Here is a 15,436-nt window from a genome sequence, read left to right on the forward strand (position 1 = left end):
TCCCGTGCAGACACCCCAGTACAGATCTTAACCACTAGGCTAAATGCTCACTCCTCTTTATTTATTTCATTTATGTTTAAATATTTTGGTTGGTTTTTTTTTTAAAGATTTATGTATTTTTATTGGAATGGCAGATCTACAGAAAGAAGGAAAGACAGAAAGAAAGATCCTTCATCTACTGGTTCACTCCCCAAGTCGCCACAACGGCTGGAGCTGTGCCGATCCACAGCCAGGACCCAGGAGTGCCTTCCAGGTCTCCTGCACCAGTGCAGGGTCCCAAGGCTCTGGGCCATCCTCCTCTGCCTTTCCCAGACCAGAAGCAGGGAACTGCATGGGAAGCAGGGCAGCCAGGACTAGAACCAGCGCCCATATGAGATCCAATGCAAGGCAAGGATTTTGCCACTAGGCCATTGTGCTGGGCCTTTTTAAAGATTTGTTTTTATCATGATTTGAAAAGCAGATTTTACAGAGAAATAAGGGGAAACAGAGAGAGAGAGAGAGGTCTTCTGCGAGGAGTGATTCGAACATCCCATCTGGTACCATGCGTCATTTCCTGCTTTCTCTTCCCTACAGCTCACGAAATACACGCCATTCCCGTTAGCCACCAGTCAGATGTAGCCTGGCACCTTACCTGAGAATTCCACTCCCCAGTCTTCAGCCCCTCCCCCTAGTCCCCAGCCACCTGCCTATGGCTCAGATAATCTCAGTCCCAAGTCCCTGCGACCCATACAGCCCCTCCGTTCTCCTTCCCCCCTCTCTCCCCGTCTCCTGGCTCTCCCCATCCTGCCTCTTTCCCCTGCCCTGGCAGCCCTCATCCTGCCGCCACGGCAGATGTGTCCCTTCCAGTTTTTTCCCCCTCCACCCCCTGCTCCCATTTCTATCCGCTGGAATAAAGGACCTACTAAGCACCATGCTGTGTCTGGGATTTTGGTTTGCAGTAAACTAATCATGAGAAGAGGACTTGGCTGGAGGAAATAACTGCATGTAGCAATTTAAGAACTGTAAGTGTGTTTAAAACCTAACATCTTCCATCTGCTGGTTCACTCCCCAAATGGTCATAACAGCCAGAAGTGAACTGATCCAAAGCTGGGAAACAGGAGCTTTTTCAGATCTCCCATGGTGCTGCTGGGTCCTAAGGACTTGGGGCATCCTCTGCTGCTTTCCCAGGTCCTAAGTGGAGAGCTGGATTGGAACCAGAACTGCTGGAACACAAACTAGTGCCCATATGGGATATGGTGCCACAAGGTGGAGGATTATCCTATTATGCCACCATGCCAACCTTACTTCATATATTTCAAAGACACAGACAGACAGGGATTTCCCAAGTGCTGGTTCACTTCCCAAGATGGCCACAATGGCCAGGACTGCGCCATGCAGTCCAGAAACCAAGAACTCAGTCTGGGTCTCCCACATGAACATCAGGGAACCAACTCCAGCTTGAGCCATCTGTTGTTTCCCAGAGCACACATTGTTAGCAGGAAGTTGGAATCAAAAGCAGAACTGGGGCCCCAGCGGCATGGCCTAGCGGCTAAAGTCCTCGCCTTGAATGCCCCGGGATCCCATATGGGCACCAGTTCTAATCCTGGCAGCTCCACTTCCCATCTAGCTTCCTGCTTGTGGCCTGGGAAAGCAGTTGAGGACGGCCCAAAGCTTTGGGACCCTGCACCCGCGTGGGAGGCCCGGAAAAGGTTTCTGGTTCCCGGCTTCAGATCGGTGCAGCACCGGCCGTTGCGGTCACTTGGGGAGTGAATCATCAGATGGAAGATCTTCCTCTTTGTCTCTCCTCTCTGTATATCTGACTTTGTAATAAGAATAAATAAATCTTTAAAAAAAAAAGAAAAAGGCGGAACTGGTCTCAAACCCAGTCACTCCAATAAGGGATGCAGGTGTCCCAGAGGGTGACTTAACCTTAGGTCAAACTCCTGCCCCTACAAAGGTCTTCCGGCCCCTGGAGCTATTAGTAGGGTCTCCTACATGTGGTCACTAAGTAACCCACCGTGGTTCTCTAGCTGTCCCAGCTAGCCGCATCATCTCCCCAACAGCCTGTCAGCTCTTGAGGGCGAGCCTGTTTGGCAGCAAGTTTATAGTCCCTTAGCACCCCTCTCCATGTCGCTTTTCATTTTTTCTTTTCATTTTTTTTTTTATTTGAAAGGCAGTGAGAGAAAGAGAAAGTCACATAGACCTTTCGCTTGCTGGTTCACTCCCCAGGTAGCCTGAGCTGGGTCTGCTCAAAGCCAGGAGCTGGGAACTCAACCTGGATCTGTCCTGGAAGCGATATGCCCCACCCAAGTACTTGAACCATCACCTGCTGTGCACTAGAAGGACTCTGGAATGGGAAACAGAGCTGCAACTCTGCTATAGAATAGGAGCATTGCAGTGATGTGCTAACCACACTGGCCCTGTCTTACTTTTTATAAGGAATCGCTGTTGAACTCTCTTCACCCTCAGTCTTATTCCCTTGAACAGAAATTCGACACAGAGCAGGCAGCTTGAGGGGCTATAACCCTTGGATTCCAAAAGTTTAGGTAGCCCAGAGTTCTCCCTGCCCCCTTAGAAAGTATAAACTATAGAACTAAAGCCCCAGAAGCTGGAGCTGAAGGAGAGCCGCACAGCAAGGTGCTCTGGTCTGTCAGCACCTCCCTTCCAGCGCTTGCTGTAGGACATTGTAGGCCCCATACTAGAAAAGAGGTGGAGCTGTGGCCCCGGGCATGGGATGTTGCCTGAGCTGGGACCTCAGGGGGCTGCAGGGCATGTGAGATAAGAACGGGGTAAGGGAAAGGGCTGTACCAGTCACTGCCGGCTGGGGCTGGAGCTCTGGGAAGTAGCTCAGTGGTCAACGGTCAATGGAAAGCCGTGGCAGCGGCGCAGCAGGGTAAGTGAGCATGCCTCGGGCCGGTGGTACTGGCATCCCAGATCAGACAGCACCAGTTCCAGCTCCCTGGGAAAGCAGAAGATGGCCCGAGTGCATGGAACTCTACATCCATGTGGAAGACCAGAGTAGAGTGTCGCTGTCCTGCAGCGATGGACTTGGTGCACGGAGCCGATAGTAACAAGTGTGGACTCTGACTGATGCTCAAAGCACAAGTTTATCAGTGGCATCAGACTTTATACACTGAGGGTCATGTGGGATAAGGGAGAAAGTATTGAGCTTATCAACAGAACCCATCAACTGTTTCTATACTTTTGTTTGGAGCTCCTTTTGTCTTGTATATTCCACCAAGTGTTCTCATTCATATGCTGTCCACTCAACTGTTCTTATGCACATGATATCCAATCAGGTATACAAAAGGTAGCCATTCAGTTGTTCTCATGTATTATCCAATCAACTGTAATCCTGTGCTCGCTGACCTTCTAGGGTCACATTGTCCTACAGTAGAGTTCCAGGCTCCTGGCTTCAGCCTGGCCCAGGAACAGTGTGGCCGTTTGGAAAATAAACCAGTGGTTGGAAGACTTATTCTCGCTTGCTCTTTCTCTCTGCCAATCTACCTTTCAAATAAAATAAATCTTATAAAAATGAGTCAGCCAATTCTCAATATTGGAAAATAAGGGCTAGAGTTGTTGACAAAGTGGGTTAAACCACTGCCTGCAGTACCAGAATTCCATATGGACACCAATTCAAGTAATGACAGCTGCACTTTTGAATCAATTTTCTGCTCATGTGCCTGGGAGGGCAAGGGGAAGCTGCCCCAAGTCCTTGAGCCCCTGCCACCCATGTGAGAGACCTAGATGAAACTCCTGGCTTTGATGTGGCCTAGCCCCAGATGTTGGGGACCATTTTGGGGGTGAACTGGAGGATGGAAGATCTCTGTCTTTTTCTCTCTTTATAACTCTGCCTTTCAAATTAATAAACAATTTTTTTAAAGAAAAGAAAAACAACATTTTAAATATGTGAGTCAGAATATAAGTGCTTCCTGGATTTCAGAGTGGGAAAAAACCTTCAAGGCTTTTTCTTGCATGTACACAGACAGGGCCAGCCAGGAGAGGTCAAGGTCCCTTGTTAGGAAACAAGTGACAGGAACAGCCAAGACACCAGCTGCTGCCTGATCAACGTACGTGTTGAAACCCTGAAGCAGAGGTCAGAATTTAGACTCAGAACAAAAGGAAACATTTGCAACAGACAAAAATCTAAGTACTGAGCTCGCGGCAGCATTTATTTAGAAAATATTACCTTGCTTCACTTGTTAGAAAGTAAATACACTTCAAGTACAGTTAAATATTTATATCCTTATCTGTTTAGATACCAAGAAACTCAGTGTATTTTGCAATGATTTTTTTTATTATTATTACTGATTCTGTGCAGGCTAACTGTGAATACTGAAGCTTGGATGAGTTCAATTACTTCGGAGGACTTTAGGTCTGACTCTTCTGTTGAACTGTAATAAAAATAAATCCAAGCAAATGGGAAAAAGAATTAGACTTTTTCCCTTACCATTGTTCACTCAAATACAGTTTTAAGACTTTAATTGCAGATCTAAATGTTATTAACTGAATTAAGAATAATTTCATCTTGGCTGAGGTGTCTTACTATTTCCTTGCTGAGAGTTAAGCTGTGTTTTTGGAAACTTGTGGCACAGCCTGGCACTCTCCTGGGGTACGGTCAGTCTCCAAAGTGCTCTGCGTGTCTGGCCGTCACAGCCTACGATCATTTATGGCCTTCTCTTGTCTTTTCACCTGAATTCTTCCCCCCAAAAGATGCACTGATTGCAAAGGATGAACCCTCAAATCAAAGAAGTGAAGGTATATTTTCTCCTGACACCTCGAGTTTGGCTTACCCCGTGGACGAAGCAAACCAACTTTTGTTTCTTGATCTCATCTACCCTGGTCTCGCCGCTTCATTGTCAGCGTTGAACCATGTCCACGGTTCCTCCTGATACGCAGAGCAGTGTGTGGGGCTCGGAGAAGACTTGCAGGTGCTAATTATGCACATGCAGGCCCTGCCCTCCCTGAGCAGGGAGGGGCGACATTGCACGCTGCGCATGGCTGCCCTGAGATGTGTCAGCTGGCCACCACAGCCCGGGCAGCCAGACTGAGAGTGCAAGAGTGAGCAGTCTTCAGGTCCGGCGATGCAGAGCTGAGCTCTGCACTACCAGGGGGTTCGCTGGGCTGCTGGAGGGCTTGAGGTTGCCTCACCCCAGCCTGTGAGACAAGCTGAACTGAGGGTACCGGAGGCAGGTGTGCTCCTGTAGTAGCCAGAAGCTCAGTGCGTGGGGCTGCTCCGTCTGCAGCACAAGTTGTCACCAACATCACCTAGCTTTAAACTCTCCATAGCAATCCCTATGGAGATCTACAAATGTGTCCATTACAGAGAGCAATAATGGAGATGGGCGTTGCGGTCTAGCAGGTAATTTGTCAATTGGGACCCCTGCCTTCCACATTGGGGTGCCTGGTTCTCAGCCCAGCTACTCTGCTTCAAATTCTGCTTCCTGCTAATGTGCCTAGGAAGGGCGTGGAGGGTGGCCCAAGTACTTAGGTCACTGCCACCCACAGGAGAGAGGGAGGGAGGAAGGAAGGAAGAAGGAAAGAAGGAAGGGAGGGAGGGAGGAAGGAAGGAAGGAATTTTTTTTTAAAAAAAAGTCAATAATAACTTACCCCTGGAATCTGCTTCAGTGATTTTGTCGAAAAAACACAATTTCCAGGAGCTGGCATTGTGGCTTAGCAGGTAAAGTCAATCATGGCAATGCCAGCGTCCAGTTGGGGTGCCCACTGGTGTCCTGGCTGTGCCACTTCAGATCCGGCTCCCCGACACTCCCGGGGAGAGTAGTGGAAGACGGTCTAAGTGCTTGGGCCCCTGCCACCCACGTACAAGGCCCGAATGAGACTGGCCCAACACTGGCTGCTGTAGCCCTTGGGGACTGAACCAGCAGGTGGCAGCTCTCTCTCTCTCTCTTTCTCTCTGTCTCTGTTTCTAACTCTTTCAAATAAGAAAATCTTAAGAAGGAAGCGAAGAGGAAAAGGCAACTCCCTTTACCTTATTAAATGATGGGCCTTGCAGATCATTCAGACAGCTGTTCCCACTCTGCCTTGCTGGCACACAGTCTGCAGCGAGTGCGGGAGCAGTTAGGAACTTTGCTGTCTTCGGGCCGGCCAGTAGACATTAGCATCTCGTACCTCCCCATGTGTTGCTTCCTACAGGAGGCTTGAGGTAACTCCAGGGACCTCACCCAGTGCCCCACTGCGTAGACTGTTAAAACATCATTTTAATTCTCTTCTAAATTTTCAAAGATGGATGCTCTGGGAATATCTTCTTTTCCTTTTCAACTTTCCTGTTAAGCATTTTGTCCCCCAGGCTACTTCTTCTTTCAACATGTATTTACTTGAAAGGCAGAGCAACAGCCAGAGAGAGGAAGGGAGAGAAAAAGAGGAGGCTGGTGGCTCATCTTACAAAATGGCTGCAAAACGCCAGGACTAGGCCAGGTCGAAGCCACGAGCCAGAAGTTTCATACAGGTCTCCTCATGGGTGGCAGGGGACCAAGTACTTGGGCCATTCTCTACTCCTTCCCAGACACATTATCAGGCAGCTGATAATGAGATAATGTAGGGTTAGGGCATGGTCGGTTACACTGCCACCTGTGACACTACCAATCTCTCATAGGAGCAAAGACAATTCAAGTCCTGGCTGCTCTGCTCACAGCTCACAGCTGCTCACCAGAGAAAAGCAGCAGAGGATGGCCCAAGTACTTGGACTGTCACTGCCCATGTCAGAGCTCCAGGCTCCTGGCTTCAGCCTGTCCCAGCCCTGGTGGCGGCGGTCATTTGGGAAATCAGCAGATGGAAGGAAGATCATACAAGTTAAGGGGGATTGGAAGGGACACCCAGAAAGCTTCTTTGCTGCTCCAACACCATCCAGCCACAACCCATGGGCAGCTCTCTGCATCTCCCGCCCATCTGCCCAGTGAAGGCTCATGCAAATACACACAGGCACTGTGTGCTCTCTGTGCTTTTAGTACACAGAGTCTTCTCTCTCTGGCTCTGAATGGAGAGACCCCTCTCATTCTTTGGTTTCTCCCAGCACCAATAGCCCCAATTGCTGGGCGTTGGATGGCTTCCAGACTTGTTCATGACACACCATATCATAACAGATAAGCTTGTCTCTGATAGTGGCTGCAAGTCTGTCTGGTGGCCAAAGTTCTAAAAGTGGGATTACCAGGCCAAGGGGCCTCCTGGCATGTGCAGTCTGCAGGCTGAGATGTCTAGGTCCAGGGCTGCAAAGAGCGTGACCAGGCTACCCAGCATGTGTCCACAGACCTGGCTCTAGCCGAGACAGCTGATGACTAGAGAAAAGCAGCAGAGGATGGCCCAAGTACTTGCACTGTCACTGGCCATGTCGGAGACCTGCGTGGAGCTCCACTTGAGTTTACACTGATGCCCCACTTTGTGGAGTGGGTGTTCTGGCCGACAGGCTGCAGCGCCACCCTTGGGGGCCGATCTTCAGGGTAAGGCCTCACCATATGGCAGAAGGGCTAGAGCACAGGACCGAACCTTTCCGGCTGGCTGTTGCATCCTCACCCCAGCCAGGACCTGCCACAGCAAACAGAGAAGGACCATGTGGGCCTTGCAGCAGCCTTGAAAATGAGGCCCAGGGGCCTCCCCTGTGTGGTTGGGACACGCTTGGGCCTCTAAAGAGACGCAAGAGCCCCCCTGTGTCCCCACTGTCCCTGAGGCCTTGTCCAAACACAGCGGTTTTATCCCCGAGAGTTGAAAGGAAGTCAGCAGTGCATCTGACTACTCGGTGTGAGGAGAGATTTCTTTTTGGCATCAACTCTTGTTCCACTTCCTCTCTTTTTAGGAATAACAGGGGAAGCTGATGACTTTGCAAAGTGGCACCAAAGGTGTGACTCCTCTCAGGAAAGCAGGTGCCTCTGGTGCACAGACCTAACCCAGATCACAGATCACGGCACGGACTCCTGCTTGTAATGCCTGCCGAGCTCCAGGAGTTAGAATTGCTTGACGTGGCCTTTCTAAAACCCAAGTCAGATCTGAAACAGGAAGCTGAGATAGGACTGGGGGCTGGTATTTCCTGCCTGAACGGCAGGTGACGTAGGTGCTGAGGACAGCGCCTCTTTGCACCAAAACAGCTACAAGACAATCACGGGATTTCCTACCCCAAGGGTGTACCTGTCTGTGACTTCCACTCACCTGGCACACAGGGTGCTCGGTAAATGTTTGTGCAAGGAAGGAGTATTTGAACCACATACAAGGGTGCTTCTAAAAGCTCACAGACAGGGACAACCATGTGGCACAGCAGTGAAGTTGCAGCTTGAAACACTCACACACCATGTCAGAGGCTCTGAATTGAGTCCCAGCTACTCTGGTTACAATCAAGTTTCCTGTGAATGCACCCTGTAAGCCAGCAGGTGATGGCTCGAATAGCTGGGACCCTGCTGCCTACATGGGATCCCAGGAAAGAGTGCCAGGCTCCTGACAGGTACTGGGACAATAAACCAGCAGACGGAAGTGTGCTCTCTCTGTCTCTCTCCTCCCCCGTCTCTCTGCCTCTTGAAATGAAAACAAACAAAAAATTTTAAAACTCAGACGGATAACAGGCCTATGGAGACATAGTCAACACCATTACTCGGGAAATAAAAATTAAAACCAAAATGTGGGCCAACACTAAGACACAAGGGGTTAAGCTGTCACCTACAATATAGCATCCCATATGGGTCCCAATTCAAATCCCAAATGCTCCACTTCCCATCCGGCTCCCGGCTTGTGGCCTGGGAAAGCAGCAGAGGATGGCCCAAGTCCTCGGGACCCTGCACCCACATGGAGACCCAGAGGAAACTCTGGGCTCCTGGCTTTGACCTGGCCCAGCCGCAGCTGTTGCAGCCATGTGAGAAGTGATCCAGTGGATGAAAACTCTCTCTCCCTCCTTCTCACCCTGCCTTTCAAATAAATCTTAAACACACACACACACACACAGTGTGACACCACTAATGACATTCCAGAATCATGGCAAAGAAAAAGGAAGCCAACCCAAAGCACTGCAGGCTGTGGGTGTGGACCACCGGGACTCTCTTGCAGTGCAGTGGGTGCAGAGGCCACAGCCACACTGGAAAGCTGTTTGGCAATGCCCACTCGAGCCAGATGTGCACCCACGAATCCACTCCTGCGTGGTCCATCGATGGAAAGATGAAGAAATACCTGCCAAGATACATGTGGGAGACTGTTGGGTCATAACAGCCCCAGAGTGGAGAGTAGCCAATTACTACAGACAGTAAAATGGATGATAAGTTGTGGCATTTATTGTGTGATAAAAGTCCAACAGTGATAGGAACGTGTAATCTCTGGCATACAGTCATTGTTGAACACAGCAACACTGTGGCTGGCCCCGCAAATAATGTTGAGCAGCAAAAACCGGGACAGGAAAGATTAGATGCTGTGTGGTTCAGCTTTCACAATTAAAAAAAAAAAAAAAAAGCCAAAGTCCTATCGGATTAGCTGTCAGTTACCCTTGCAGAAAGGCACCCATGAGAAACGACGCAAGGGGGCGCACGGGAGTCCGGCCAGTGTGGTTTCCTGGCCTGCCGCTGTGGGCTGTGGGCTGTGGGAAGTGCAGCCAGCCACACACCTGATGCATTCCGTTTTCTGAACGTTATTTCTCTGCAAAACATTTTAGTTAAGTAAGGTGGTTGAACTCGGTACAGAATTTTTTTATTGAAGATTTATTTATTTTTATTGGAAAGTCAGATTCACAGAGAGGAGAAACAGATCTTCCGTCCAAGTAGCTGCAACAACTGGAACTGAACCAATCCGAAGCCAGGAGCCAGGAGCCAGGAGCTCCTTCCAGGTCTCCCACGTGGGTGCAGGATCCCAAGGCTTTGGGCCGTCCTCGACTGCTCTCCCAGGCCACAGGCAGGGAGCTGGGAGGGATGTGAAGGAGCCGGCACAGGAACCGACACCCATGTGGGATCTTGATGCAAGCAAGGCAAGGAGTTTTTAGCCACTAAGCCACAGCGCACCAGCCTCCACCCCCTCCTTTTTTCTTTTTTTAAAGATTTCTTTATTTTTTTATAAAGATTTATTTTTATTGGAAAGTCAGATATACAGAGAGGAGGAGAGACAGAGAGGAAGATCTTCCATCCAATGATTCACTCCCCAAGTGAACGCAACGGCTGGTGCTATGCCGATTCGAAGTCAAGATGCAGGAACTTCTTCCAGGTCTCCTGGACCTGCAAGAAGTTCATCTTTAACATTAGAAATCTATGACCAGGACATGACCCAAGCTGAAAAGCTACTTAACACGTTCTTTTGGGGGGTGCTGCTAAGAACTTACAAAGTCAGACTAGGAATTAAAGTCTTGAAGCCCTCATAGGAAGGTGTCAACCTAAACTGAACATGGCCCTGTGTGTGTGTGTGTGTGTGTGTGTGTGTGTGTGTGTGTGTGCGCACAGCCCACAAAGACAGCCTGTGTGGGTGTGTGTATACACAGCCTGCACACACACACAGCACCCTGATCAGGACAGCCTAGGGGAGTAGTGTTAGGCTCCAAGTCCTCCAAGGTGCATGTGTGCTGGTGGATGGAGGTGACATACACCCATACATCCTCTGGTAACTGCAAAGTTATTAAAAGGCTTTGCTAATAGACAACAAAGCGTAATCCAGGGGCCAGCACAATGGCTAAATCCTTACCTTGCATCTGCCAGGATCCCATATGGGCGTTACTTTGTATCCCTCTGCTCTACTTCCCATCCAGCTCCCTGCTTGTGCCCTGGGAAAGCAGTCAAGGATGGACCCTGCACCCATGTGGGAGACCTGGAAGAAGCTCCTGGTTTCAGATCGGCCACTGCAGCCACTGGGGGAGTGAACCAGGGGACAGAAGATCTTCCTCTTTCTTTCTCTCTGTATATCTACCTTTCCGATAAAGATAAACTTTTTTTAGAAGTACTTTACATGTTTTGGACACCCTGTTTCTTTGTCAGATATGTGGTTTGCAAATAATTCCCCTAAAACAACAAAACACAAAAAGTAATTCAACAAGCATTCATTACAAAAAGAAATTTATTGGACAAACACAATCGATAGACTGAGTCTAAGGATTTGGTTGGAAAACTGCCGTGACTTTGAAAGTAGCGAAAATCCAAAGCCTCACGTTGAAATATCTGTGTGTGACAGCCGGTGGAGGGGAGAGCCGGCAACCACAGCCACACACCAGTCTAGGCCGGGGACCGCGATGAAATGCCCCCCACTTCTTACAGCAACCCAGCTTCTTACGCATCTGGCCTTCACACATCCCAAGGAATGTTGCTGTTGAGACAGAAGGAGTGTTTACCAACCAAACAAGCGAACACAACCATGTGCTCTGTTCCACTGACATCCTTTCTAATCTCATCTGGCACCGACTGTTTTTGAGAAAGTTACAACCTATGGTTTGGGGGCATATTTTTCTTTAAATTAGATGGAAGAGAGTCGAATTAGCAAGTTAACACAGCATAGTCTTTCATCGGAAGAGAGCCCCAGGAATCTGATGGCTTCAGGAGATGAAGAATATTTCCGATTATGTTTTGAAAACACTAGAACTGTAAGATTTAGAACGCAATTAACAAAAGCAGAACCCCCATGGCTGGGTCTGTTCTCAACGTGGCTTTGGCGTTGCTCTCAACGCACAAGTAGTTCTTTTTTTTCCCCCCCAAACCCTTACACACTTCTACTCATTCACCATCATGGGAAGTTTGGAACAAAAACTGCCTTCAGGTTAGAATCTTAGGTGTAAAATGCGCACGGCTGTAGTGCTTGTGGTCGCAGCCGCTCCCCAACCTTGCTCCCTGACTCCAACATCAGAACAGGCAAGCAGAACCCACAGCCTCGGGACTTCCTGAGTGCGGTCCCGACTCCCTCCTTCCTTGTCCTTTTTATGCTGTTGGGATCATGTTCAAGCTGTTGTCAAACCCTGCAGAACAACACACCTGGGCCTCCTGTGGCAGGTGCCGCTAGCCACAAAGCTGAGCAGCCTCCCGCTCCAGTCCAAATCTTAATTGGGAATCTAGAGACACTGCATTTGCCACAGTAGTGGGCGCCAGTGGGTCCAGTCATCCCTGATCTTGCCCAGGATTGGGGAGGAACCCCCGGGTTTGGGCATTGGGCGTTCTGATCACACATAGAGTGTGATAAGAACGCGGAAAGCGCCTCCCCACCCCCCGCAGGAATTACACTCTGACTCCATCCCAGGTGCCGTGCCCTCGAGTCTCCAGCCTGGCCCTTCGCTGGCCTCACCCTGGACACCAGACCCTCAAAAAGAGCCCTGGGGCCGAATTAAACCTGCCTGGGAGAGAAGCGCAAAGTCCACAGACAGCAAGGTCCGAGGACACAAGGAGCCCATTCGGGACCTTTGGCGGCCAGTGCGCAGATGGCAGCGGAGAGCGGCCTCTCCCGCCCTCTGGCGGCGTCTGCCGCAGCCGGAAGGGAAGGGGCGCGCAGACCCCCGCGCGCCAGGAGAGGGCAGTCCGCGCGCGTCGCTGCCTTCCGTGCAGGAGCCCCACCGCCCTGCCAATCCCTCGCGATGCCGCCCCTTTGGGCACCTCGACGGGCTCCTAGCTTATAAGTGCGGGGCGTAGAAGGGGGCCAAGTAGGAGTGGCCGAGAAAGGGCGCAAAGGGACTCCCGGCCGCGGCCGTGAGCGGGAAGGCGGCGGCGGCTGGGAAGAGCAAGTTGGCCGCCGAGTAGGCGGGGAAAGTCTGGAAGGGCAGAGCGCCGGGGCCCGGCGAGCCTGGGCTGCCCCCCGTGCCGCCCCCGCCCCCGCAGGTTCCTGCAGCGGTCCCCGACGTCCCAGACTGAGGTGGGCCGCCCCCGGCCTGCGCCGCGCCGTCGGCGCCCGGGTTCTGCTTCTTCCACTTGGTCCTGCGGTTCTGGAACCAGATTTTGACCTGCGTCTCGGTTAGGCTAAGCGACAGTGCCAGGTTCAGGCGCTCGCACACGGACAGGTAGCGCGTGGCGCGGAACTTGTTCTCCAAGGCCACCAGCTGCTCGTAGGTGAAGGCGGTGCGCGCGCGCCGCGGCTTGGCGCAGCTGGGCTCGGCGCGCCGGCGCCGGGGCCGCGGGGAGCCGGGAGGGCCCGGGGAGCCCACGGGGCCGCCCCCGCCGACCGCCGCCTGCGCCGCCGCCCGAGCCTCGGGAGAGCGTGCCGCCGGCTCCCGCTGCCGTGGCCGCCCGGCGGCCTCCGCGTCCTCTTCTGCCGCCGCCTCGGCCTCCGAGCCCTCCAAGGGGGATGCGGGACCGGCGCTTTGGCCCGCAGCATCTAGGGGAAAAGCGGATGAATCACCGGAAGGCCGGAGCGACCCTGCCCGGGCACGTCCCCACACCTCTTGCCGGCGCTCTCCGGAGCGCTGAGCACGGCCTCCGGCACCACCCCAGACTAGACTCGGTTCCCCGCATGCCCGCATTGCCTCAGCCGGGCTTAGGAGTTGCGGGTCCTCTTGATCTTTACAAACGGGCCTCCGAGAGAGCGTCCAAGAAATCAGTGTCGAGTGCACGTGGCCAAAGAAATGTGGCCTTGTTGGGCAGCCTTACGGGGCAGCGGAGTGGAGATTGCTTGGGGGTCTGGGATCCCCCAAACTGAGACATTCAGACGTCAAGTGCGTTTAGAACTGCACTCTCCCGGTCTCTGGAAGCCCATTTTGGCCCGGGACCCTTTGCAATTAAGAGAAGTTATTACGCTCCCCGCCTCCCACCTTTAGGTGAAATCCCCTTTCCCATCTTCTCTCCCTTGCCGTGTTAATAGAGTTTCAGATTTGTGCGGGGCCGGATCGATAGATGTCATCTATTAAAGGTAAGTTTTAATCGAACAATATTAGGATCAGACAGAGAAAGGGGGTTTGAAGTCGGTACCTGCAAGCTGCGGGCAGGAGATATGCAGGCTCCAGTAATAGAATATCGATCACGGGGTGGCGGGAGGGGCGCGCGGCCCCTTGGAGACTGTCCGAACAATTACCCTGCCGGTAGCCGGGACCCAAACACGGCCTCCAGAGGCACCTCGGGGGTCCCAGACAATCGCGGCCAGATTTGGAGCGAGGAAGCAGGAGAGGGGTGTGCCACCTAGAGCTTCCCCTGGGAACCTGGGCCTCTGACCTCCTGACCCTCTGGGTCCCCTTGTGGAGCCTCCTGTGCACTGCCCACCCAGCACTAGTTCTGTTCTCTCCTTCCAGAAACTTTCCTGTGCCTTTGGGCAGTCAGAAGCCAGAGTTTGGCAGAGGAAGTGCCAAGGCTTCCATCCCCCAGGCCACCATAGAGGTTGGGGAGAGCAGGGGAAGAGGGGTGGCATGAGCAGCCAAATCTCTGCAGGTGTCTACGGGTGGTTAGAAATGGGCACCTAAGCCCGCTACTCGCCCCAAGACCCAGGCACACTCGGCCAGAAAAAGGGAGTGGTGGGAATGATGCTGCTTGCCTCGCAGGTTCCCATGTTTTTCAGTATCTTTGTCCTAGTGCATTAAATGCCCCATACCAGAACGTGCCTGGCAAGGTGAGCGCCGGGTGAGTGCAGTTGGAACTGGGATGGGACCTCCGCGGAAACCCTTTGCAGAATTCTGGAGCCGTGCGTTCCTACGCTCCACTACACCTGCTACATTCGCACCCTGTTCTGTGCGCCTCTTCTCTTTGGAGAGGATGCCATTAAAGGCCATTCACTGGACACTGGCAGCGCTCCCCCCCCCACCTCCCTCAAAACACACACACATACACACCCCGACTCTGTGACGGGTGAACCCGAGTCCAGGACTGCCTCGCGTTCTTACCAGATTTCTGCTGCCGTACCGGCTCCCCGGAGCTGGCGTCCTTCTCCACTTCGACCTCTGCCAAACTTTTCTTGGCTTCCCAGGAAGCGAGGTGCACGACTGGGAGAGAAGCACGCGTGAATTTCTGCGGGTCCAGGATGTCGAGGACTGAGAAGGAGATCTTGTGGTGGGCAGGAGCCGCCTTGGCCCCGCCGTCCTGCCATGCCAGCATGCCCGCTGCCCGCAGGCCAAAGACCAGCAGTGCGGAGTCCCAGGAGGGCCAGTCTCCCGAGCGTGTTCAGCTATGGCTCCAGCTGTAGCTCTCCAGTCGCGAGCAGGGTTTGCGCCGCCAAGTGAAGCTGGGGAGGGGGAGGCGGGGCGGAGAGACAGCAGGGGTGGGGGGCGCGCTCACTGATTGGCACTTGCGGGGCCCCAGCCACGTGCATGGCGCGCTGGTGCTGCTCGGGGGGCCGCTGACCTGGGCTAGGAGGAGAGTCAGCGTGTCCTATACGTGCGCGCCTCCACTCGAGCCTCAGGGGCTCCGGGAAAGCGGGAGGAGGCTTCCGTTCCCTGGGTCTCTGCGCTGTGTTCCCGGTGCTTTGGCCCTTAGTTAGGGATTGAAGACTCCAGGCAATGCTGCTGCTCCCACTGCAGCAAGACCTGCCCTTCCGCTTTCCTGAGCATCCCTGTGACGTGGCTGTGCCCTGGCCAGACCTCTGCACCTGGTTTAAACAT

The 15,436-nt window shown here is 52.5% G+C and overlaps 1 protein-coding gene across 1 annotated transcript; it reads right to left on the reverse strand.

Annotated features, from left to right (window-relative positions):
* Positions 1 to 12,246: 12,246 nt before the first annotated feature.
* On the reverse strand, positions 12,247 to 14,933 carry NKX1-2 (NK1 homeobox 2). The gene is made up of 2 exons (XM_036495913.2): positions 14,723 to 14,933; positions 12,247 to 13,230 (listed from the first exon to the last, which is right to left on the reverse strand). The coding sequence occupies exons 1-2, from the start codon at positions 14,931 to 14,933 to the stop codon at positions 12,533 to 12,535; spliced, it is 909 nt and encodes a 302-aa protein (XP_036351806.2). The 3' UTR covers positions 12,247 to 12,532.
* Between the last annotated feature and the right edge of the window lie 503 nt (positions 14,934 to 15,436).

This window comes from Ochotona princeps, chromosome 13, assembly GCF_030435755.1.
Source record: "Ochotona princeps isolate mOchPri1 chromosome 13, mOchPri1.hap1, whole genome shotgun sequence".
NCBI classification, from domain to species: domain Eukaryota; kingdom Metazoa; phylum Chordata; class Mammalia; order Lagomorpha; family Ochotonidae; genus Ochotona; species Ochotona princeps.

Bases quoted from the DNA above. Each gene is read 5' to 3' on its own strand.
- NKX1-2 (XM_036495913.2), bottom strand. From the start codon at position 14,933: ATGCTGGCATGGCAGGACGGCGGGGCCAAGGCGGCTCCTGCCCACCAC. The intron at 13,231-14,722 runs GTAAGAACGCGA...CTTTTCCCCTAG, and splicing joins GGTACGGCAGCAGAAATCTG to ATGCTGCGGGCCAAAGCGCC.